We start from the raw sequence: 23,134 nt of genomic DNA, 5'->3' as shown, positions 1-23,134 counted from the left end.
GAGAAAAGTAATACGTTGGGAACCGTGGACTTTTCTTGTTTAGTTTTGATTAACTAATAATTCAGTAGCATTCGGCACCAAATCTTCTGCTAATATTCATAGGCTCAGAGAGCAATTTGTTTATTTTGCAAACAACGAATGATTTGAAATTTTCATCATCAATAAGAATACTCGGGCACAAATTGTTACTAATGATAAAGATATAGTTAGTTTTCTTAAGCGATGTAAATGGCTATCTTTAGGATACTATTTTTCCATGCCAATCATTTTCTGCGAGTGGATTCAGCAGTTCCTGTGGCAGTTTCTGCTTGATTCCAGAAAGGCAAAGATTCCTACGCTTGAATCAGTATGAGCAACTAGTACCCCGTGAAGCTTTGAACTACCGTTTCTTATCAGGACCCAACTCGACAAAGTTGAAACCACACTGGTGAGAACAGGACATAACTAAAAGCAGATATGATACACACAAAACTAGCGTTAAGAAATCAGATTTCTCTTCTTCTTCTTTTTCATCTGTAGAATAGTCAATGCTTTACACAACCAAAAGAGGGAAATCAGTGGAAAGATGCAACTTCATTAGTTATCGCTCACAAATTGGTAAAAGGAATGCTAAGGGAATAAAACTGAAAACAGGCCATGCAAGTAGAAAACTTATCTCTACAAAGTACACACATTAACAGCTAACTAGCCGTCTGATGATGAACCCAATCCTTGTCGGCGTTCACACGGAGCCGTTACCAGAAGTGACAGCAGACATATACATACTAGCAGATTAGGCGCAATTCACTTCAGACATGCGAAGCTCCTACCGCAAAGGATGTTCCTGCAATCCGCACAAGCACCGGCATATGTTACTAGAGTCTGACAGGAAAGAACAGGCAGTGAAGACTTTTGCCCCTTTAACTCATAAAATAAAGCGTCAGACAGAAATTGAATGGAGAGGCAAAGGAGGAGATAATGATCATTGCCCCTCCATCTGAAAAGTACCATAAAGATTTTTTTTCCTTTTCATTTTTATTCTAGTTAGGGGTCAAGAAGGTGAAGCACAATATATGGGATGCACCCGATGCAGAGTTGTCCTCTCCTCTCACAACTTTGGTCACCAACAAAATTGATGTAGCATTCCATCTACTGGATGCATCTGGTGCAATGTTGTTGTTTCTTCTCATAATTTTCATCACCAAACACTATTCATTGCCATTTCCATTTCCATTCATGAGCATGTGTGGTTCTTGCAGCATTGCCACCTCCCTAGCTTCACTCCTCTCAAAATCTCATCCACCTCTCTCGAGGTAGATACATTGTCATGGCTACGCTCTTTTGCACCAAATTATTGTGCTATATCCATTGCTGTGGTCACGGAACATTCATCCACACATTGATAGTCGTGAGACTTCACAGGACTTTGACAGAATCAATGGAGGCATTAACAGCAAATGGAAAAGGGTCTAGACGCAACAAGTATGTAAAGAGATAAGGAAGTTTGAAATCTGAGATCATAGAGACTTGTCGCTTTGGGATAACATGACAATGGACAGGTAAGCATGCACAGTGAGGCTTAAAAATTACTACAAGGATGAAGGTCATATAAAGAGCAGTTGTTCGTTTGGTTTCTCAAATGTTTCGGTTAGAAATGTCTCAAGCATATTTTAAATTAAAATTTGAGAGTATATACACCAGAGAGTAGCGAAAAAAAATTGCACCATGGGACAAGCCTCATAAAACCGGCAATCCCATTAGGGTGATTTGAGGTGGCTTATACTTTTTACTTTATACTTTTTACTTCTACTTCTAAAATATTAGAAATAACTTGTATAACAAATATTTCAAGTACTTATGTTCAGTAATAATAACGAATATTTCTCGTCATATTCTAATAGCTGTTTCTGGAGTAAACATTTGTGCACTCAATTTCGAGTTGATATCAGAATCAGAAATCTCGAATTTAATTCCTCACACTCTCCACTCATTTATGAGTTTCCATTTCATTATGGGTAGCAGGGTCAAGCAATTCTTTCACTCGCCTGTATCAGGTTCGCACTTAAGGCCTTTCATCATCAAACTGACCTTCATGCAAGGGGAAGCGTTAAGCTGTAACATATATTTCGTGTTGTATTTTAATAACTTAAACGTTTGGAGTAAATGGTTATGCACTAAATTTCAAGTGCTTAGAAACATAAAGATCAAAATCAAAATTCATTTAAAATCATGTGAAATTCACATGTTTTTTAATGACAATGAAACCCACTTGAGGTAAGTAAACGTCATACCCCACTCTAATTTCATGGGCCAGGTAGAATGTAACTCAAATCCTAAAGTGGCTCAAACATGTAATCATTTACACTTGCAGGTGTGAGAAATTAAAATTGTGCCATGCGCCTAATCCACACACACTAGTCCGAACTGCTAGGAAAGAGAGACATAACTACCTTTTAACCTATGAGATGTCAACCCAAAATATATCCTTAGTTTCTACGACTGACAGAAAGCTCTTCAGAGCCAATAGCAGCAAGCTGAACCACCAAAAGCTTACATGCATTATAAGGGTAACCAGGATCTAGGAATAAATTAAAATGTTTAATAGTTACTAGTAGCTGTAGATCACAAGTCAAACCTAGGTTGTCTTGACGATGGTAAGCAAGCTGAATGGATAAGGAGGAAAAAAGTTCAAGCAGTTAAGTTTCACCACAAACTAGGGCATAATTTATACAAAGTACTAAGTAGTTGTTAGAGGTAAAGTACCAGAAGAAAGTTTCAAACAGAAGGCCATGGCTAAAATGTGAGAGGACTATATTCAATATCCTACCACCTCTAAACAGAAAGTACATTCTAAGCAGTGCTTTCGGAACCAGTGACATGAAAAACAGAAGAGGCAGGTAACTGTTCAACTGTTCACTTGTCGATTCTATACTTGCGGATGTCATCAATGAAGTAACTCTTTAACTAATGCTAGACAAAACCACCGTCTGACAGAAAGGGCAGATGTGTGAGCCCTTTCAAATTAAGGCTGCGGTGGTTCAACTGCAAGCCTTTGTGATTTTTGTGAAATTAAGTCTCTCAATCTGGCTAAGAGATGAATATATATAACCACGATTATTTGGCTCCCACAAACTCAGACTTCACCTAAAACACCCCAACTATACATGCTGCAGAGTAAACGGCACTAGATATTAGCTTCATGCAATCTGCATATCCTTCACAGTTAAGTTAATAAGCCTCAGAGGTAAAAAAAAATTACGGCACTCACACAAAACATCCTCGACGTGGTTTTTTCTTCTTCCTCTCCTTTTGCTTCTGCGGTGGTTTAATCACTACCCTGATTGCAGCATCAAAGACTGCCTTAACATTCTGCATATGCATCAGAGAGCAAGCATCAATATGCTAATGTATCTATGCATCAGATCAGTAGCATAGTGATATCACTCAAAGTTACAAGTCTGAGCAACAACAAGGATAAGCACCCACAATCTCAAGAATCAAGATATCAGGTGATGACACGGTCAGCTATTAAAAGTAATAAAGGTCAAATAGCTAGCAAAGCAAATTTACCTACAGGATCTAATATCAGAATCCACTGAATGCTACGGGTATGGAGTTCATCAGAAGACACCCTAAGGGCAGCTAAAGTAACTGTTCTTCAACTTCAGGAAACCCTCATTGATGTTCACTTGAGATCACAATTAAGTTCATGCCCTACAACAAGCCAAGCTCCGGGAGCTTGATTCTTAGGAGGCAGTAAAAATTTCTTTCGCTTTTTTCATTTTTTGCAGACAGGTTTGGGTCAGTCATTAATGTTTGATGATTTCCCGTTATCTTTTCTTTAATAAAAGTCAATAATCTCCCCCACTCCCTACATTTCTAGCAGTCATGACGCGAGACCAACTGAATGATGCAATGAAAAAAAATCGCGTATGGCAATACAGACTAGTCTGTACTTTACCTGCTGAGTTTTTGAGCTGCACTCTATGTAATAGTTGGCACCAATCTGTTTGCGCAGTTCCTCACCCTGAGTATAAAAAATAGCAATCAACAACAGGGAAGGGTGTACACCATAGGAAAGATATTGCTGACCGATAACAGAAACCTAACTTGAGAAGTGGTCACAGGAACAAGTCCAGGATGATCAGACAAATAGTGTTTATCATCACGAAGATCTGCAGGTCAATGGAAAAGCCAGAACCCAGTGAGAGGCCTTAGAGGCATTAGCAAGTGCATGAATTGGTGATATCTCTAGTTGTGCATTGTACACCACCCACATTCAGAGATGACAAGAAGCAACAGAAACCAAAAGAAAAACTTTTTTGAAATCAGTCCGCTACTGTGAAGACAAATTCTTTCTACTCACCCATTTTGGTTCCCACAAGGACAATAGGAATGCCTGGAGCATGATGCTGGAGTTCTGGGATCCACTGGCCAAGACAGGATTGGAAAGTTGGGATACACGCACAATAAAAAAAGGGAAACTAAATTCGCAAATTCCCAGCTTACCTTCTTCAGGACATTCTCATAACTAGCACGGCTAACTAAAGAAAAGGCCAAGACAAAGACATCAGCTCCTCTATAGCTCAAGGGCCTTAATCTATTGTAATCCTCCTGCCCTACACAATGGTAAAAGTACGTCAGGGGACACAATGCCATGATCCACAAGGAAAATTAGTTGCTGTAAAACCCAAGTTCCCTCGTAAGTTCTGACTCATAGATATTTATGCGTTAAGTAACATATATGTTAAAAACTGGAAATGATCTGGAAGTCCAAAAGCCTCACCAGCTGTGTCCCAAAGACCCAAGTTGACAGTGATGCCTTCAACCACTACATTAGCGCTGAAATTATCAAACACTGTGGGTATGTAGTCCTGATAAATTTACAAATGGTTAGATTGGAAAAACAAGAAAGGCTACAAAGTGGTAAAAGGCACTGCTTGACACAATAAAGAAGAAAAAGGAGGAGAACTCTACACAAATACGTAATTTTCAGTGAAATCTGACAACAATACTGAACAGTGAACAGCACTCCAGTGATGATAATTTATCGACGGCAATGATGTGATGTGTGAAAAAGCAACCCCCAGAAAGAGAAGATGCCCAGTGAAGATAGAAGTAAGGAGAAAGCAATCGGTGCTATGAGGGAAAGGGAAAAGGCTGCAAAACCCAGAAACAGGGACCCACGAAGTCAAACGAAAGACCAAAACTTGAAGCTCTCGGAGAGATCTTTCCCGGGAAGACGAAGCACATACAGTTGGGAACTTGTTGCTGGTGTAGCAGATAAGCATGCAAGTCTTGCCCACAGCCCCATCGCCCACAGTGACGCACTTGATGAATCTTGATGCGTTCGCAGCCATTTCGAAGAGCGTCGAGCGGGCGAGCGAGCGAGAGAGAGAGAGAGAGAAGAGGAGGAGGAATGGGAAGAAGCTAAATTTGGGAGGATCAAAACCCAAATTGCCGGTGGGTTAGGTGGGAAGGATTTAATGAAGGGGTTTCTTGAATTCAAAGGGACAGTGAGTCGGTGAGCTGGGGGCGGATCACATGATTCCCACTCGCTCACTGTCTCCGCGGCAGAGCAGATCGTCCCTCGCAGTCCTTCGTTCTTGAGATTTCCTCTTGGCGAACTGGAACTGGGACTGGAACTCTCCAGCCATGCGAGCGACTCCCTTTGGTTCCGATCTTCCTCAATACCAGATTCCCTTCTTCCGAAGAGACAACTTGCCCATTCGTTAATCCGACGTCCAAAGAGAGAGAGGGGGATGCCCAGTGTTGACCGGGAGAAGAGATAGAGATAGAGAGAGAGAGAGAGAGAGAGACTGTGGAACTTGGGATCTTCCAAAGCGTCCAATCAACTTGCAAATGCAAACGAAGAAATAATCTTTTAGCTGGGATTATTTTTCTCATCACGATTTCGTCATATGACAGGAAAATCAATTTTTTTCTAATTAGGCATGCACTATTCAGGCGTTAGTAAACTTGCGAACGAAGAATCAGGTACAAGCAAGTCAATACCGACATCCACGTGAGTCGACTTCTAATTAAAATTGATCAAAAAATTCGAATTAGTACAAATATAAATGATTTAGTATTGGAGTGATAAAAAAAATATAAATTTTTGGTTAAAATGACACACTTTCAATAGATTAAGAATCTCTTTTGGTAATTTTCCCTGCACGAGTGTGATTCAAGCAAGTGGTCTCGCTTCTTTCGCAATCTTAGTCGAGTATAGAAACATGGGTAAGGAACATCCATAGGATTCCTCAAGGTTTGTCACATTTAATGATCCAAGGTAAAGACCATTTCAAACATATGCGATGACCTGACGTTGACCAAACCCATGCCCGTGAGTTGACGACTCATGGGGTCAAGAGAACGGGCGGGCGTCGACGGCATGAGCAACCCAACCACAAAATGGAGGAAAAGTGTTGAAAAAATTCTAAATTTATTATATTAATATCAATTTAGTCATAAATTTTTTATTAATTATCAATTCAATGTTAAATTTTTTGTATTAGTGCTTAGTCCTAAATGTTATGGATTTCTGTTAATTGAGTCGGTTCAACTAATTTTAACCAAAAATTTTTTGACGTGGACGTCAATTGTCACATGTAGCATGACCATTAACATGAATATTTTTTTTTTATATATTTTAAACAAATTTTTAATAAATATTTTGGTTTTTTCTTCTTTTTCTTTTCTCAATCATTAAAAAATTATTTAAATAATATTAAAAAATACCAACATCAACGCCAAACTTACCACGTGGGACAACCGACATTCAAGTCAACGAATTTTTGGCCAAAATTAGCTAGATTGACTCAATTAACATAAATACAAAATGTTTAGGGTTTAGAGTCGAATTGCTATCAATGCAAAATATTTAGGACCACTAAAAAAAAATTTAGAACTGATTTGCCTCCAATGCAATAGATTTAAGACTTTTTTTTTACACTTTTTCCCACATAAAGGTCAAGAACCAATGTATAATCAGTCAACCCATCAACGATTAACGTTGACAAGATGCAACGAGATATCTACTTAAGTTGATCCCTACAAGTACAACATCAATGACTACATAAGATGAACCGGTGGAGATCTTAGGGCACGCACGACAACACTTCTAAAGTGAATTTTTACGTTATAAGTACTTCTAAAGCAAAAATCCATTTGATAATATAATTTCTAGAGCAAAAATCCGTTCGGTCACACAATTTTATTTTTCTACTTTTAAAGAATTTTTTTTGCTCTAGAAGTAGTTTTGAAGCCACTTGAAGAAGTAAAAAAAGTTTACATCTCTCCAAAAGTAGAAAAATTAACTTATCATCAAAAGTTAATTTTTGAAACAGAAATGCTCTCATGCCCGCCCTTAAGGACTGCTAAGCAACTCTTTACCGACAAACCACTCAAAACAGACCTTTTGAGACGACAATAATTTGCGAAAAAGAGAGGGAATAAAAGAGAGATTCTCGTTTGTTCTTTTTCTTATACGAAGCGCGATTTGATGATTCTTTGCGCTATCAAATATCCCACAAATGCAACTCTACTATAAAGATTTGTCAAAAGAAAAGGAAGCTTCATGTCCAAGAAGCGGAGGGAAGAGAGAGAGAGAGAGAGGGAGAGAGAGATTCTAGTTAGTTCACAAGACCAACCAGTCAAAAGATAGACTCTAAAGATTGAAAAAGTGAACAACTAGAATAATTACAGGGCTTTAAGAGGGGTTGGTGGAAGGCATAAGTAAGGTTTAAGCAATGATGCCAAGCCACACATCCATGCAATGGGGGGTCACGTCCTGGGATCAAATCCACGAGGAAGCAATGGGATCCGCAGGATTCTAACAGCCGGAAGAAAAATGCAAGCAATGATAGCAAGAGAAAAGATTCTTCTTTCCCCATCACTGACAGATAAATTCATATTCCTGCCCTGGCAATATGAATGTTGGTCCTGGAATAACCTCTGTGGAGATGAAGAGAACGAGATGGGGAATAGGGACATATTCACATAATAATCCTGTCCCAGGAGTTTGCCAAGCCACCTGAAATTACGCTCATCGTCACGTGCCATTAGCAATCTAGCATTCATGTCGATTGCCTAACTTCAACGGGTAGCAGGCTGCAACCCGACACAACCGCAAGCTGCGAGTATCTAGTACACAGAGAGAGGCACGGGCCACATGATTGCCGGGTCATATATTGCAAGAAGGTGCTTCATCTTTAGTTAGCCCCAGGAAGGAGCTTGATACTACCAGCTCAAGAATCGAACAACATGTACAGAAAAGCGCCCTGGAGCGCCCCGAATGAATACCGAAACCACTTTTCACTCTATGTGCGTGAATAACTCGTATTAGATGAATATGCAGATCAAGGATGAGTCCACCTTTGTTATACAAAGCATTACAATCATCGGGGAAAACAAAGGAAACATCGCAACGCAAAGTACGAACTTCGCAATGCACCTACCAGTTCTATGTGGACCAACAAAGGGACACGATCATTCCTGTACTAGATTGAGGTAATTGCTTTTATGAATAGCTGACCGCTTGTCAATACTCGTACTGAGGATAGCCCCATTGCATGTGCACACCTTATAGATAGTAGAACTAATACTCCATCTAAGATAACTATTGCACCAGGATCCGCATGCGTGAGGGGAAAAATCTTAAAGAACAGAAACTAACCAGCTTAATTTATATAAACATGGCTGTCGAGTAACGGGGTTTTCTGGGAAGGTGATTGCAGCTCACCACTTGCGCAATTTCTACCATCCTCTTCTTCTTGAGACATCGCCCATATAACCCCATAAAAGCCAGCCACAATGACAATAGCTCCTACGATACTGCACATAAAAGCATAAAAAACTATGAGTACTTCAAATATTCTAAGCAGTGTGGAAATTTTGATGAGCAGGGATTATGTCGCTGAGAATTTCGAGGAAGCTCATTGTCCGGGGAAAATGGATCTTCTATCATCACAAACAACATATCAGAAAAATAAATCTTGAAATAACGGATTTTTTTCCCTTAGTTGTCCATAGCCAATCTCCAAGAGGCCTCATTTGAGCTCCTCAGCATGCGAATGGGTTTTGAATAAGAGTTGAACTACTTCCTGCATCTTCATGACGTCTATTTAACCAGTTGCTGATCAATGCCATATATTTCTACCATATTCTTTCTCAGAAACTGTGTTAATGGCTTAACAATGTACTTGAACAGATGCGAATGCTTAATCACTTACCCAAATCTACTTGATAGAGGATCTTGAAACTGACCGTCACTTAAGTTTGGTGACTGTCTTCTGATGCTACAGGATGTAAACTATCGGCAGTTGCAGAAAATAATAGAGGAAAGCACATGAGATTCAAGACGTGCTACTTCCTTTCCAAATATAGCCTTTGTGTAACAACCAAACATGTTCCTTGCCTCAAAAATATTAATTGATCTCATATTCACTTCATCTATTGAAATGCTGACCAACTACATGACATTCCGACATGGAGGGTATCACCAAGGAAGATGGCACCCATAATGGCAGCTATACCAATGCTTAGGGGTTTAAACATTGCCACAAAAATAGGACCTTTGTTGTGTATGCACCAGGAGCAAACGCAAAAGGTCACCACATTCCCAACTATAGCCTTCGAAGAAAGGGCAAAAACGAAAACATGTAAGTTTCTTCTGCAAGCTGGTAAACAAGATTTGTCAAACTTGAAAGTTATATTAATGCTCACTGTGTAGATGACTGCAATGAGCTCAATACTGGGCCTTAGAATCCAAGCTTTTGGATCTCTTTCTGCAATTAGAGCAACTACTGCACATTGAAGAGTCCCAAAGAAGCAGCAGAAGGTGACCAAGGTCACCTCCGATGGATACGATTTCAGAACTGCTGCCTTTAAATGAACAGCAAAAAACTCAGTCAGCCCCATTTCCCTGAGAAATAGCAAAGAAAGTTTGCACACTACCTGAGCCGTATTCCATGTTGCCAAAGATAAACTAGCGGCTGCCAGGAACATGGCACCAATAACCCAATTAGTGACGTCGGCCGACAAAGCTTTGCTGGGTTGTGATGGAGGTAAGCTCTCATCAGGGTAAGGAATAGCAGATATGCCGCCGCCAATTACAGGACCTTTATACAGTGTCACAATTAATGCTCCAGAAATGGACACCACGGTGCCAAGAATCTTAATTTGGCTTCTTGAGCTCCTGAAGTTCAATATTTCAATCCTACAAGAGGGACAAAAGAAGATTTCACCAATTTGACTAGCAAAGATCGCTATTTTATACTGAATTCCAACTCAAACATTGATTTTCTAATTGAGCCAGAGTTCTTATCGAATTGCTAAAGTTACTCTCAGGCCTATTGGATCACTTGTGCACGAGAATGATTAAATGATGCTAAATGCAGGAAAATGAAGGCGAACCTGAAGCTAACCGCTAGCAAAAAGGTGAAAGCAGGTACTAAATTTCCCATAGCGGAAGCAAGCGTGGGCGAACTGTAGCTAACTCCAGCGAACACACAGTTCTGCATCGCCGTTATCCTGCAAAACAGAAAGAGGCAGAGAGAATCAGAGATAGAGCAACCCTAACACTTGACTCACTCGATCAAAGGTCTCAAGTCTCATCACTTACCCAACGAGAGCAAGGAAGAAGAACTTGCAGAGCACCGAGAAGGTAAGGGGAGGCCTCTTCTCCCTGCACAAGCTCGCACAGAACAAGTACCGCCGATCACTGCACTGGCGGACTCCCGTGGCCCGCACGCGAATGGAATGAGCAACAAACTGCGACGGAATGGAGCAGAAGGAGGTACCTGCGGAGGAAGGAGAGAGGGAAGAGGAGGAGGGAGGCGAGGGCGTTGGCGTAGAAGAGGAAGACGAAGCGGCTCATCCCTCTGGACATGGCGGCTTTGCTCAGCGTCGTCAGGCCCACGTCGAGGCACTCGATCGCCACCATCGCCGCCAACGGAAGCCATCGCAGCAGCCACGGCTTCGCTTCCATCTCTGGCTCTCCGAGTGTCACCGTCGGTGCTGTGAGCTGACTAAAGCTACTAGAAGGATTGGTCTTCTTGAGCTCCCATTGGTCGGCAAAGTGGAGAGAGATGACAAGAACATTAAGTTCTTCAAATAGAAAAATATCTGAGATAAATGCGAATCATAGTCCAAAAAATTAAAATTTTAGGACTTAAATACACTCCGACTCCGATAAAGCTCGTCCTATTCCATCGACCACACAAACTTGGCAAAGAACTTGTTAAAAGTTGAGCAACTCGAGGTGTTTTGCTTGTTGGTCAAGACTCGAAAGAGCGGCATCGGATTGGAAGAGGCCCATTTTTTGCCGTGGGACGACATAGAAGCCGGCTTCGAAGCTCCGGCAGCTAACGGGCCCACGTCCATGGCCACGGTGGTGATCAGGCTCTCTTCATCTCTCTCTACACACACATCCACATCTGGTGAGAGCAACTCAAAAAGGGTACCCCTTTATTATTGGGTCAGGAAAAGGTCAACCATTCAGTAATCATGGATTGAGATATGCACACTGTTTCCATACATGTACTAAGAAGGCAGAGGTGATTAACAAAGATTGAAATCACCTAATGATTCAAAAACTGTTCCTTTTACACGGAAAACGGCTAATTTTGGGAAGACATTAACCGGAATACGACGGTGAATATTCATTTACTATGAACGTCGCGAATTTTTAATTCAGTTAAAGTGATATCAATCTGCTCAACCGAAGTTATAGGATTTTCACTCACATGCTACTTTGAAAATGCAAAATGCGCATGGAAGCTTATCAATGGTTCACATTACAGAAAGGAGATGATGACGATGCGAAAGTATGCTTGCTTTTAGCAATCTTTCTCCTTTAATCAGTTTACTGCACTTTAGCATGCAGTGCTAATCTCTCTGTTTTGGAGATGCTTGGACCGGTTGGAACTTGTGCCTTTCTAAGGATTTGATAGATTCCGATCAAGCTCTCTGTGTATAGGACACAGGCCAAGTTCAAGTGGAGTCCTGTGACGATGTTAGAACGAGGACGTGATTGAAGATGATTGCGAGGTCGATATTGTTAGGTTGCACTCAGTTTAAGATGAAAGGGAAATTCTTTGTTCTGATATCCTGTAGATCACGTTGAGGAAGGAGAACTTTTCATTCCAGGAGATGCAGGTTGGGAAAGCAGAACAGGCTCGATCTAATACGAAAATGCATCGTTCTATTGATGGTATCCCTTGGATCAACGTGACGCCAGACTGTCAGATGCATTCTTACTTTAGCAGAAAGACTGATGTTCGGATTTTGTGGAGGATGTGACCAGAAGCCCACAATTGCTTCCTTAAATTAATCGACCGGAAGTGTTACCTCCTAAGGCCGGCTGATAGTACGTTATCCCGCCTGGGTTTGATGTCTTAATATCTGGATGTACTCTGCTTGTACCTGTCCGGTGTGTATGATTTTTGTGTTAATCAGTGTAAAAATGGACATCGCCACTTTGTCTCCTTCCCCATGTTTGAGTGTGCTGTCTCACACTAAGACACGGTCAAGATTAAGGACGATCGAGGGCGAGTGTGCGGACCACAGCCGTAATCGTTTGTAGCCTACTGAAGTACGATCGGGCAGTTGGAATTGGTCAGGATGTTGGTATGACCAGAAGAATCACAAACTGGAATGATTCTTGTCACTTAGATATTGTCACTTAGTTCTTGTTTTCCTCTGACAACATTACTTTAACATTACTGCTTCTAGCTGAATCGGTATGTCTCGCTCTGCGACTTCAAGCTTTCGTCCGAAGGAAATCCACTTCTGTTATTTGATTTGCTTATGGAAAATGCAGGTGCTCTTTAATTGTTCCGGCTTGTCGTATTCTGTTACCTCATCAACGGAATGAATGCATTAGCATTGCCATGCAGAAAAATCCGAGAACTCGGCATAAGCCTGGAATCTCCTTAAAATATAGACATGAAGTTCTTGATCAGCTAATGCTGTGATAAAATGATGCTTGCTCGTGCTATCAATCAGCTGTGTTTGTGCCTGTTCAGGACATCTGAGTAGGATAGAATAGACCATTTCAGGCGCCGGCTCTCAGTTAAAAAATTACCTTTAATTTTCAGAATCTGTCTGTGTATGCTCCCCCAAATTTCAAGCATCATCAACCTCGTCACCTCCTCCTAGTTCCACAATGCCGAAAAGCTGAACCCGCTTGAGTATAAAGATTAGGCAACTGCATTTATCAAACTCCGAGCCACTTCTGCTAGCTTCAGTTCTTTACCGAAAATGGAGCAAGCGCCCATCTGGGTACTCCTCATTCCAATCTCTCTTCTGTTTGCATCAGCAGCTTCAGAAGCAGATGATGCCAGGCGATCGTTAGTTCGATTCATGGAACAGCTCTCACCTGCAGATAACGCAAACAGAAACAAGAGCTGGGGCTGGAACATGAATTCAGACCCCTGCGCTGACGGATGGATGGGCGTTACTTGCGATTCGCACACACAAACTGTAGTAAAAGTCATCCTTGACGAGCTCAATCTCATCGGGACATTCGATGCTGGTTCTCTCTGCGGTGCAAGATCTCTTCAAGTCCTAAGCCTGAGCAACAACATCATAAGTGGCGAAATATCTGAAGAGATTGCCAACTGCAAGCATCTGACCCACTTATACGTAAGTGGAAATCAGTTCGCTGGACAACTCCCTAAAAGCATTCCTCGCTTGAGTAGCTTGAAGAGGGTCGACATATCGAACAATAACTTCACTGGAGAACTGCCAAGTCTGCAAAAAATTCCGGGCTTGCTGTCGTTCCTAGCTCAAAACAACCATCTCCAGGGGAAACTTCCAGAGTTTGAGTTCGCCAAGTTGGAGGTATTTAATGTCTCTAACAATGAATTCAGCGGCCTAATTCCCGACGTAAGGGGCCGTTTTAGTGCAGACAGCTTTTCGGGGAATCCCAGTTTATGCGGGCAACCGTTACCGAATCCGTGTCCCCCACCCCTGAGATCGAAGGCCACATCGAAGAAGTGGTCAACAGATCGCTACCTCATATATACTGGCTACACGTGCCTCAGCTCGGTGGTAGGACTCTTCATCCTTCACAAAATAGTAAGTAAATGCAAGTCAAAAGATGAGAAGGCTGATGATGCAGGGAAGGCAGAATCAGACATGGACTATAGTAGCATCAGGATGAATACCATTTCCGGCGATGAATTTAAAACCGGTGAATATAGGTCAGAGTACTCGATGACATCTATGGATAGCGGAGTAGATCCCGCAGCCCTCGTGATTCTCAATAGTTCCTTGGCAAAGTTCTTTGAAGTTTGAGGACTTGCTCCAAGCTCCAGCCGAGCTGCTCGGGAGGGGAAGGCACGGGACGCTCTACAAGGTCATGATCGACAATGGCGCCACATTAGCTGTGAAGAGGATCAAAGAGAGGGCGATCTCGAGCACAGAGTTCAAGAGGAGGATGCTGAAGATAGACCAGGCGAAGCATCCGAATGTACTACCGGCAGTGGCATTTTATTGCTCAAAGCAAGAGAAGCTCTTGGTATATGAGCATCAATCCAATGGCAGCCTCTTCAAACTCCTCCATGGTAAGTCAAATCGCTTCGTTCTCGAGCATTAACTCCTGCTAATAGGATCTAGAAGTAGAAGATCAATTGCTTGATCATCTATGTTTGTCAGATTTTTACAGAGGTACTATTGATTTCAGGGTCTAAAGATGATCATAACTTCGACTGGGGAAGCAGGCTGAACATAGCATCCAGAATAGCCGAGGCCTTGGCATTCATGCACAAGGAACTTCATGAAGATGGGATTGCTCATGGCAACCTCAAATCCACAGACATTTTGTTCAACAAGAACATGGATCCGTGCATCAGCGAGTATGGAATAATGGCCGCTGAGAACGACGAACAGCCGGAACTTTCCCGCAGCGTAAGTTTTGCAAAGATCGCACCTGCCCAGGACGGTGAAAGTGATCATGTGCTCTTCGAGGGTGACATATACAGCCTCGGTGTGATTCTTCTGGAGCTACTGACAGGAAAAATGGTCCAGGATGGCGGGTTCGACTTGGCAACATGGGTGCACTCGGTGGTTCGGGAGGAATGGACCGCAGGAGGTGTTTGACCACGCCCTGATCGCGGAAGGCGTCAACGAGGAAAGGATGGTGAACTTGTTGCAAGTGGCGCTAAAGTGCGCCACGTCCTCTCCAACCAAAAGGCCGAGCGCAAAGGAGGTTCTAGCTATGATAAATGCGATCAAGGAGGAGGACGAGAGATCGATCGCCTCTGAGTCAAGATCATTTAAGTTGTGAGCACATCATGACTAATGAGGAAAAAGAACACTGATTGTGAATTCTCAGTTCCTTACTGTTTCTGCTTCTGTCGCTGGTTGTTCCTCAACCATAGGAAATATTTAATTTGGTATTGCGGAGTATTCACTCATTTGAGTTTAAAGTTATGATTGGGATGATTGCAATGTTGTTTGAGCTACATTCTTCTTGTAATCCTAGAGGGATAATCAGCATTATGCATGACATTTTCACTGCATTCTGCACAGTTTTACTGCTACTTGGCTCCCATGGTAAGTAGTAACAAAATGCAAGCTTGCCCTCATCCGACTCATTTGAGTCTGCCCATGAATCAGGCCCATCCCTGATCAATTGATCTGCCTTAATCCTTAGTTTCATTATGTCTTTATGGGGGGTAAGAAAGAGTGAACTTGAATTTCCTAGTGAGAAGAGGGGCCGCCAAAGAACCCAGGGCATCGAACTGGACCCGTCACCCGAGCTAGATCCCTTGTCATATTTGACTGTGTAAGAGAGGAACTAGGCAAGGGCTCCTTTTACGGGCCCGTCAATAACGATCTTCTTCGGCTTCCGTGACGTGCTTCACCTAGTTGAGCACCATAATTTAGGCTCTGGATCGAGCCTAAGCCCTGCTAGTCTTAACTCAACCCCAGCCCAGCCTATCCATTTGATCACCTGTTGCCCAACAAAACTTGACCAAACTTGAGTTAGTTAAAGCAAGTTCATCCCGTGCTGTCATGATTGATGGAGTGTGTTGCGGTGATTAATTTTTCCAAGACAAAAGTCTTCACATCAAACGGTAGTGGTTGATCTGCGAGTTGAGATGGCAATAGCTCAGTGGACAGCCCCATTTGGTCACCCTCCAACCTCAACTGGGCATGTTTGTCAAAGTCAAAGATTCAAGAAGCTAGCCAAAAAAAAATGTCATCTTGGGGGTGACTTCTTGTCTGGGGCATCATCAACTAACCCCTCTAGAATTGTCAATAGCAGAAAGCGTGGAGGGTTTTAGCCATGATCACCTGCTCTCGTTGGGACAATCATCATCAATCAGATCAGATACCATTCCATGCCTGATGGAGGGAAAAAGGCTCATTTGGTCCCACCGTCGTTTATAATACTTAAAAAGAAAAAATTTTGATCTGGGTCTATGAAAGGTTGATTTTCTCTCTGTCATCATTTCCATCTGCCATGTTTTGGATTCCTGATTCAAGAAAGGGACTTCACCTGATCTTTCCCAGACCCCCGAGCTTTCTCAATCGAAATTGGATGGATGCCAGTGCCATGGCCATGTTAGGACCTGCACCCGGACTCACATGAATCGGATGCAGGGCAATGCTTGCTCCCCTGTTAGACCCGTGATCCAGGGGGTCAAAATGTGCCTTTTAGCGAGTGATGTATTGACCCTTTTCAAATTTTTGTCTTTGCCTCACAGATCTTGCACAGCCCGAAGAAGGGTGGGAAAAATTGGATGCATAATATGTTTTTTTGCATTGGTGGGTCGCAGGAAGCTACAGGCCTAGGTTGATGCAGCCCTTGCCGTGAAGATTAGGCAAAAATGCAATGACACAGCAAAAATCCATCATTTGGTGTTGCTTTTGATAGATTCTTGATGAATAGAGAAAGTCACGAACGCAACTGTAGACAATCAAGTTGTAGCGTCATGGTGGACCTTTAATCATGGTTCAAATCCTCCCTTGGTCTGCCTCATCCTCCAACTTTTTGATAAAATGTCTGTGAGCCCAATGATATGGAGGAGACAGGGAATGAGGTCGAAAGCATCCACTTTGACCCTTTTCTAGTGTCAGCACGACCTTTCCAATGTGATAGTTTTCGTGTAGACCGGGCGTAATTCGGCGTGTCGCACGAGTAAATCCGTCAAATGTTAGGCCATTGTCCGTTGAATATAGCTGGTGTTAGAAGCGCAAATTCGAAAAAGCGTTGGACTATCTAAGGGCGACCCAGAAGAGTTGTTCATCAAGACTGTTGAACCTGATGAAAAGAAAAAAGTGCTCATGCCTTTGCCTATGATTGGAAATCTGAGATTTGGGGCTGGTTCTGCATAACTGCTGAGTCTTTTTATAAAGTTTTCTTCTTCAAGCCATCACACCATTCACTGCCCTTTTCTAGCTTTTCATTTTCATTTTTTTTTTTTTTTGGGTTGTTGTGATGAACTTTCCATTTCTATAACAAACAAAGAAAAAAAAAATCCCCTGTTTCAGGGGCTCCTGTGGAGCAAAAGAAATTCAAAGCAGGACCCACGGCCATCAACTAACCAAAGACGGTGGACCTCTCTTGAGGCCTTGAGAGCGGCATAATAAAATCCATGCCATTCATGCTTCTTTCTCCTGGGAAGAAAGGCAGGTACTCTTCAACTCTGTCTTCTTGTTTTTTGAGTTTTTGAGCTCTCTTGCTCTTCCCATGCCCATCTTTCTCGTCCAAACAACGAAATGAATTCGTGAAGTTAGTCGCTTTTTTGCCACAAGGTCTCCATATCGAGACCACTTAGCTTTTAACAAGTTGTGGTTTGATATGATGTCGCGTTATGTAGCATGCACTGCCGATGATGTTGCGATTGGTAGATATGTCCAGAGAGAGATTTTTCGCTTCTGTGCTGAATAGAGTGGTCAGTCTTCCAAGTTTGAGAGCTAAAAGATGTCTAGGATTGTGTATGAGAGGAAGCAACAAGATGGAAGCTTGACGTATGCTCTTCCTCAGTCGCCTCTCACTTCATCGTCAAGTCCTTACGTCATGAACTATGGCACAGAATCTACTTCTCCGGGAGCATCTTCCTCTCGAATTAGCCCCGCACTACTCCTGTTCATAGTAATTCTAGCTGCTGTCGTCTTCATTTCCGGTCTGCTTCATCTGCTCATCAGATTCCTCATGAGGAGGCCATCCACATCCATCTATGACTCCAATAGGTCCACTGAGAGCTCGGACTCTCATGCCCTTCAGAGGCAGCTTCAGCAGCTCTTCCGTTTGCACGATTGCGGCCTTGAACAAGCTCTGGTAGATGCTTTGCCCGTTTTCTACTACAAAGAGATCATCGGTTTGAAGGAACCATTTGATTGTGCTGTTTGTTTGTGTGAATTCTCCCACAATGACAAGCTCAGGTTGCTTCCCACGTGCAGCCATGCTTTTCATATAAGTTGCATCGACACATGGCTTCTTTCCAATTCAACATGCCCGCTTTGTCGAGGGTCTCTCGTGAACACGGATCTCTTGGCTGGCCGGCGAGCACTCAACGTAGATGATTCTTGGAGATTGCCCAGTGCATTTCCCATTGATGTGGAGAATTCAGTTCATTGTGGTCCAAAACTAGCTATAGATGAAGAAATGGGCAGCCAAAAGAGGGTCTTTTCTGTGAGGCTTGGTAAGTTTAGGAGCTTAAACGAGGACGAAGATAGCGGAGAGATAAAAGAAGAGACTAGTAGTTGCTGTTTGGACTCGAGAAGATGCTATTCAATGGGTTCATATCAGTATGTGGAGGGCGATATGGATCTGCAAGTTGCTTTATCCACTCCTTGCGCGCACAACAAGAGGGTTGTTTCGAAGAATGGAAATGTGAGAGCGCGGCAATATCGGATCTCTCCCGGGGATGAGGAGGGGAAGAAGATTAGCGGGAGGTCAAGAGGAGAAAGCTTCTCTGTTTCCAAAATCTGGCTTTGGTCTAAGAACGGCACAGGCCCGAGTTTTCCAAATGCTCATGTTGTTGTCACCCGTCAACCGGCGGGAGCACCGAAGGATGGTAAAATCCAGGAAGTTTGAGATTCTTGTTTCCAGATCTAATTTACATAGATTACTGCAGACCCCAACAGTTTCATGTTTCTTCCTAGCTATCTCGAAATTGATCCGAAATGTCCTTTCTAGGAACCATTTGCCTAGGTGCTGGAATGAGAGATTTTTCGGTGACTTCTTTAGTTCACACAGTAGCAATCAGGTAGTTTTACAATATCTATCTTCTTGTTATCTGTAATTCCCGCAAATTTCGCGACAAATTCAAGAATCCATGAAGATGCTTGAACTTCCCTTTTGTCTGCTTTTCTGGGCTAAGCATAAAGTATGGCCGGGGCATTATATGATGCATCGGGCAACGCGACGCTACGAAAGCAGTTCTAATAACCGGAACTGGTTTTAACTCCGTTTATCTAGCTCTATTCTTTTCAGGCATGTCCTGCATCTTGAGCTGGAACCTTCCCAGCTCCTTTGTTACAGTGTTTCGGTCACGCTAGTCTGGTCATCAGGCTCGCTCTTTACTGGGGAAAACAACTTTCTAAACCTCGCACATCGCGGGATCGTGATTTAGATCGCCGCTTACGCCGCTCGAAACATTCACAACTCCGGTCACACGTTTCACTGATAAACCGGCTGAGCGAAACACTGCACCAATGCATCTGAGGCGTGTTTGAGAAAAGGATTGAACTTGACATTTTAGGATTGTCTGCACATGATTGCTCGAGTTCAACCCGATCCACGGCCCACGAGCTCGGCCCATTCTCGACGCACGCCGTGCTCATCGGGTCCTCGGAACCGGCCCATCTAGCGGAGGAGTCATCATGCCACCGACTACCCCACAGTAATAAAAGTGGGCAAGCAATCCATGTTTTCTCATTGTGGGCAAGTCATTAGTGAGGGATTATATATTTAATTAGGAGATAAGGATCGAGGATGTCGCTTTTCGATGGTTGGAGTCACCATCAAAGCCAGGCGTGGATCATTTCTTGTGGGAGAGTGCAAATGCTTAATCACTGATTAAATTAATCACAGAAGAGTTCTTGATGTGTGCATTTGCGTGCCCTGCCTGTGATGTCAAGACATGGGTAAGTGCAGCTTGAAAACTGCGTCTTTATTTCCTCCTCGTCATCTTTACTTCAGACAGCCATTCAGTTATATCAAAGGGCAACTTCCAATTCACAGCCCAGTTTTGCAACCCTCTTTCCTTTTTTTCCTTTTTTTTTCTTAATAAGTGCATAGGAAGTCTTAAAATTTGTCACGAAAGTACAATTGAGTGTTAAAATTTTCAAAAAGTGCAATTAAGTCCTAAAACTTGTTGGGAAGTTCAATCAAGTACTAAAATTTTCAAAAGTGCAATCAAATCCAAAAGCTTATGAAATTTGTGAAATCAAGTCCTTTTGTTAATTGCATTTTGTAAAAGTTTATAGGACTGAATTGCATCTTTTGAAAATTTTATGATTCAATTGCACTTTTGTAATAAGTTTTAGGACTTTCAATGCACCTATACATGTTTTTTTTTCATAGCTTGTATTTGTACAACATCCAAACAAAGGTCATCTCATTGCTATGACACGCAACATGAAATTTTTAGTGCACAAAAGTCACTTTATACTTGTTAGGAAAATTTCGAAAGACCCTAAGATTGAAGTGAGGTCATTTTTCTCATAAGAGTCTCTAGATTGAAACTTATCTCGAATAATGGCAATCTAGTCTCGAAACACACACCCAGCTTACTAGTTGGCCAAATCTTCGCCAACTGCAAGCGCATCTTCCCCATCACTCTCCGAGCCATGGCCGAAGATGAGATGAATTCTGTCTCGCCCAAATTTTGCTAGTCGTGAGAAAAAGGAAAAAAGAGAAAAGGGCTTTTGGTTTGGCCTTCATTTTTCAAATGAACTTCGATCAATCTTTGAAATGAACTCGACAACCTCTGCATCATCACAAACAAGAAACAAATGTAATTCCCCGACAAACACCGGTGATTCCAACCCAACTCTATACACATTCACGCGATCTAAATCTAATCTATGCGCCCGCTAAACTGACTATAGTCTCTTAATAAAATAAAAAATCTATCTTTCTAAAGCAAAATGACGTGGCACCGCCGACAAGGTCAACACTCCAGCTAATTCCGCTCGTGATTCGCCTAAATTAGCGCGCGTGCGCTCCCCGACGCCGCCGCCGCTCGCCTACGCGAAAACCGGCACCTCCGAGGCCCTCCCTAAATCCACCGCCGGGGCCGTCGCCGTCGCCTTCGCCGGGTCCGACTTGATCGAGCCGGGCAAGGAAGCGAACCGGGCCGAGAAGTTAAGGAACCCGGTGCCCTTCTCGCCCTCCTCGTCGACGTCCCCGTTCTGCCCCTCGTCGAAGTTGAGGGCGTAATCCAGCGCGTCGTAGTTGAACCGCCCGTGCCGGTGCGGCCTCCGGTTGAATCGCCGGATGAAGGTCTTCCACTTGGGGCCGGCGGCGATCTCGGACCACTCGCGGAGCTTCTTCAGGGACCTGAGCCCGCGGGCCCACCAGCCCTCGGCGTCGTCGTGGCGGCGGTGCCCGCTCGATCCCACCCGCTCCCAGAAGGACAATCCGGAGGCCGGAGGCGACGCGCGGGTGCGGAAGCGGGGGAAGCAGAAGCAGCAGGTGGAGGCCGACGACGGATGATCGGAGATCGGGTCGGGCGACCCCGCCATGGCTGATCGTTCCGTCCTCATCTCGGGACCTCGAAACGACGTCCTCTCTCTCTCTCTCTCTCTACAACCGGGGGAGAGAATATCAGAGCTGATTATAAACAGAAGAGAAAGGATGACCGGGAAATTCCGGGTTTAGTAAGATTTTCTGGAGTCTCTCTTTTGCCGTCGAAGGGCCAGGAGAACTACTTGTTCTCCCGGTAAAAGGTTGACTCCTCCTTTTAAAACGGGATTTTGTAGTTTCTCAATCCTCATCTTATCTTCCACCAAAAAAAAAAAATTCCTCATCCTATCTTCACAATTAACATTTTGGCTGCACTACTCTCCTAATTTTTTTTTAAATAAAAAATTCAACCATTGGAAAATAAGTGAAAACAAAGAGCAGTGTAAAAAATACAAAAAGAAAGCGATCAAAATTCTCCGTTGATCGTTTCCGTCCACTTATTAAAAACGAACTATATTCCATTTTGCCATTAATAAAAAAAAAATTCTCGCCCCCCTATTAGGCTCTGAGTGGTAATCTAGATCGTGCTATCATAATCAAACGTTTCGCTCACCTCGACAGAATTAAGGAGCGTCATTGACTCGTATCATGCTCTTTTACCGAGTAATCGATATTTTCCCGATACGTGCAGCATTGCATTAATCATACGAGATACCTACTTTTTGTATATTCCGAACTTATTAATCGGATTTTTTTCCGTTAAAATTGCGAATGCAGTCCATCCATGATTGGATTGTTAAGATACCCTAATTCCAGACCTATTCTCGCTTTAGCCCTTTTTTTTTTTTTTTTTGGTCAGATTGCTTTAGCTTTGGGGTGGGGGTATTTTGGTAACTTTGCGGGATCGGAGGTAGTCGTTATATGCCCGTTGAGTTGGATGGAGGGGCTGGTGGCGGCCGCGGTAGGTGGCGATGATCTGGTGCTTCGCGGGAGCGCATGATTTCGGTGGGGCTGGGATCGGGTGGTGGGTGATTGACGGAATCAAGATCCTTTTTAGGCATGCAAAAGGACAAATTTCCGTCGCCGGGACCCACAACGTACGATTTTGCCAGCTTCGAAGAGATTATGGATTTGTTGGGTGACGTGTGGTCGCCCCCAATGATCAGCACGTCAATCAAAAGGCGAAGTGAAAGAAATCTCTATGTACGCCTTCCTTTATGTAAATGAATAATTGCTAATTCCAACGTAATTCGAAATTACGATCAGATCTATTCGTTAATAAAAAAATCAATTCCATATATATCTTTTGTATCTTTTAAATCAAATTTCGAATCCATCGATATTAATTGACTACATTCATTATATTATTGCTAACAAGTATCACTATTTTTTCATTTTGGATCTTTCAAATCACTCCTTGATTTTGAATCTTTCAAATCATTCCCACAGAAGATCCGATTCAATTCATTTTTTTTTCTAATCCTCCAATAGTGAATGATCTTTGAT

General features: G+C 42.8%; 4 protein-coding genes and 1 pseudogene across 8 annotated transcripts; 2 read left to right on the top strand and 3 right to left on the bottom strand.

The window, feature by feature from the left end:
• Positions 1–474: 474 nt before the first annotated feature.
• On the bottom strand, positions 475–5,836 carry LOC115741528 (rac-like GTP-binding protein ARAC8). The gene is made up of 8 exons (XM_030675496.2): positions 5,235–5,836; positions 4,766–4,853; positions 4,489–4,598; positions 4,346–4,409; positions 4,090–4,154; positions 3,941–4,006; positions 3,248–3,348; positions 475–823 (listed from the first exon to the last, which is right to left on the bottom strand). The coding sequence occupies exons 1-8, from the start codon at positions 5,337–5,339 to the stop codon at positions 784–786; spliced, it is 639 nt and encodes a 212-aa protein (XP_030531356.1). The 5' UTR covers positions 5,340–5,836; the 3' UTR covers positions 475–783.
• On the bottom strand, positions 5,655–11,145 carry LOC115741526 (WAT1-related protein At5g40240-like). Of its 4 annotated transcripts, none has more exons than XM_030675494.2 (8): positions 10,782–11,145; positions 10,604–10,666; positions 10,396–10,512; positions 9,937–10,198; positions 9,706–9,864; positions 9,465–9,612; positions 8,657–8,818; positions 5,655–5,665 (listed from the first exon to the last, which is right to left on the bottom strand). In XM_030675494.2, the coding sequence occupies exons 1-7, from the start codon at positions 10,967–10,969 to the stop codon at positions 8,661–8,663; spliced, it is 1,095 nt and encodes a 364-aa protein (XP_030531354.1). In that variant the 5' UTR covers positions 10,970–11,145; the 3' UTR covers positions 5,655–5,665; positions 8,657–8,660. The 4 variants fall into 4 exon arrangements, 3 of the variants coding, with proteins under 3 accessions (XP_030531354.1, XP_030531353.1, XP_048137452.1); XM_030675493.2 differs by lacking the exon at positions 5,655–5,665 and adding an exon at positions 7,592–8,014; XR_004015477.2 differs by lacking the exon at positions 5,655–5,665 and adding an exon at positions 8,277–8,564 and having other exon boundaries at positions 8,609–8,818; positions 10,782–11,144.
• A 2,092-nt stretch (positions 11,146–13,237) lies between these two features.
• LOC115741603 lies at positions 13,238–15,291 on the top strand (annotated as a pseudogene).
• A 1,126-nt stretch (positions 15,292–16,417) lies between these two features.
• Positions 16,418–19,297, top strand: LOC115741525 (RING-H2 finger protein ATL47-like). 2 transcript variants are annotated; one of them, XM_030675491.2, is made up of 2 exons: positions 16,418–17,626; positions 17,814–19,297. In XM_030675491.2, exon 2 carries the CDS (start codon positions 17,918–17,920, stop codon positions 19,031–19,033), a length of 1,116 nt encoding a protein of 371 aa, XP_030531351.1. In that variant the 5' UTR covers positions 16,418–17,626; positions 17,814–17,917; the 3' UTR covers positions 19,034–19,297. The 2 variants fall into 2 exon arrangements, with proteins under 2 accessions (XP_030531351.1, XP_048137451.1); XM_048281494.1 differs by having other exon boundaries at positions 16,419–17,317; positions 17,485–19,297.
• Positions 19,298–20,849: 1,552 nt separating this feature from the next.
• On the bottom strand, positions 20,850–21,769 carry LOC115741531. Its single transcript, XM_030675499.2, has one exon. It carries the CDS (start codon positions 21,706–21,708, stop codon positions 21,190–21,192), a length of 519 nt encoding a protein of 172 aa, XP_030531359.1. The 5' UTR covers positions 21,709–21,769; the 3' UTR covers positions 20,850–21,189.
• Between the last annotated feature and the right edge of the window lie 1,365 nt (positions 21,770–23,134).

The sequence above is a fragment of the Rhodamnia argentea genome, chromosome 6, assembly GCF_020921035.1.
Source record: "Rhodamnia argentea isolate NSW1041297 chromosome 6, ASM2092103v1, whole genome shotgun sequence".
In the NCBI taxonomy this organism is placed as follows: domain Eukaryota; kingdom Viridiplantae; phylum Streptophyta; class Magnoliopsida; order Myrtales; family Myrtaceae; genus Rhodamnia; species Rhodamnia argentea.
This window is presented reverse-complemented; position numbering and strand designations above follow the sequence as displayed.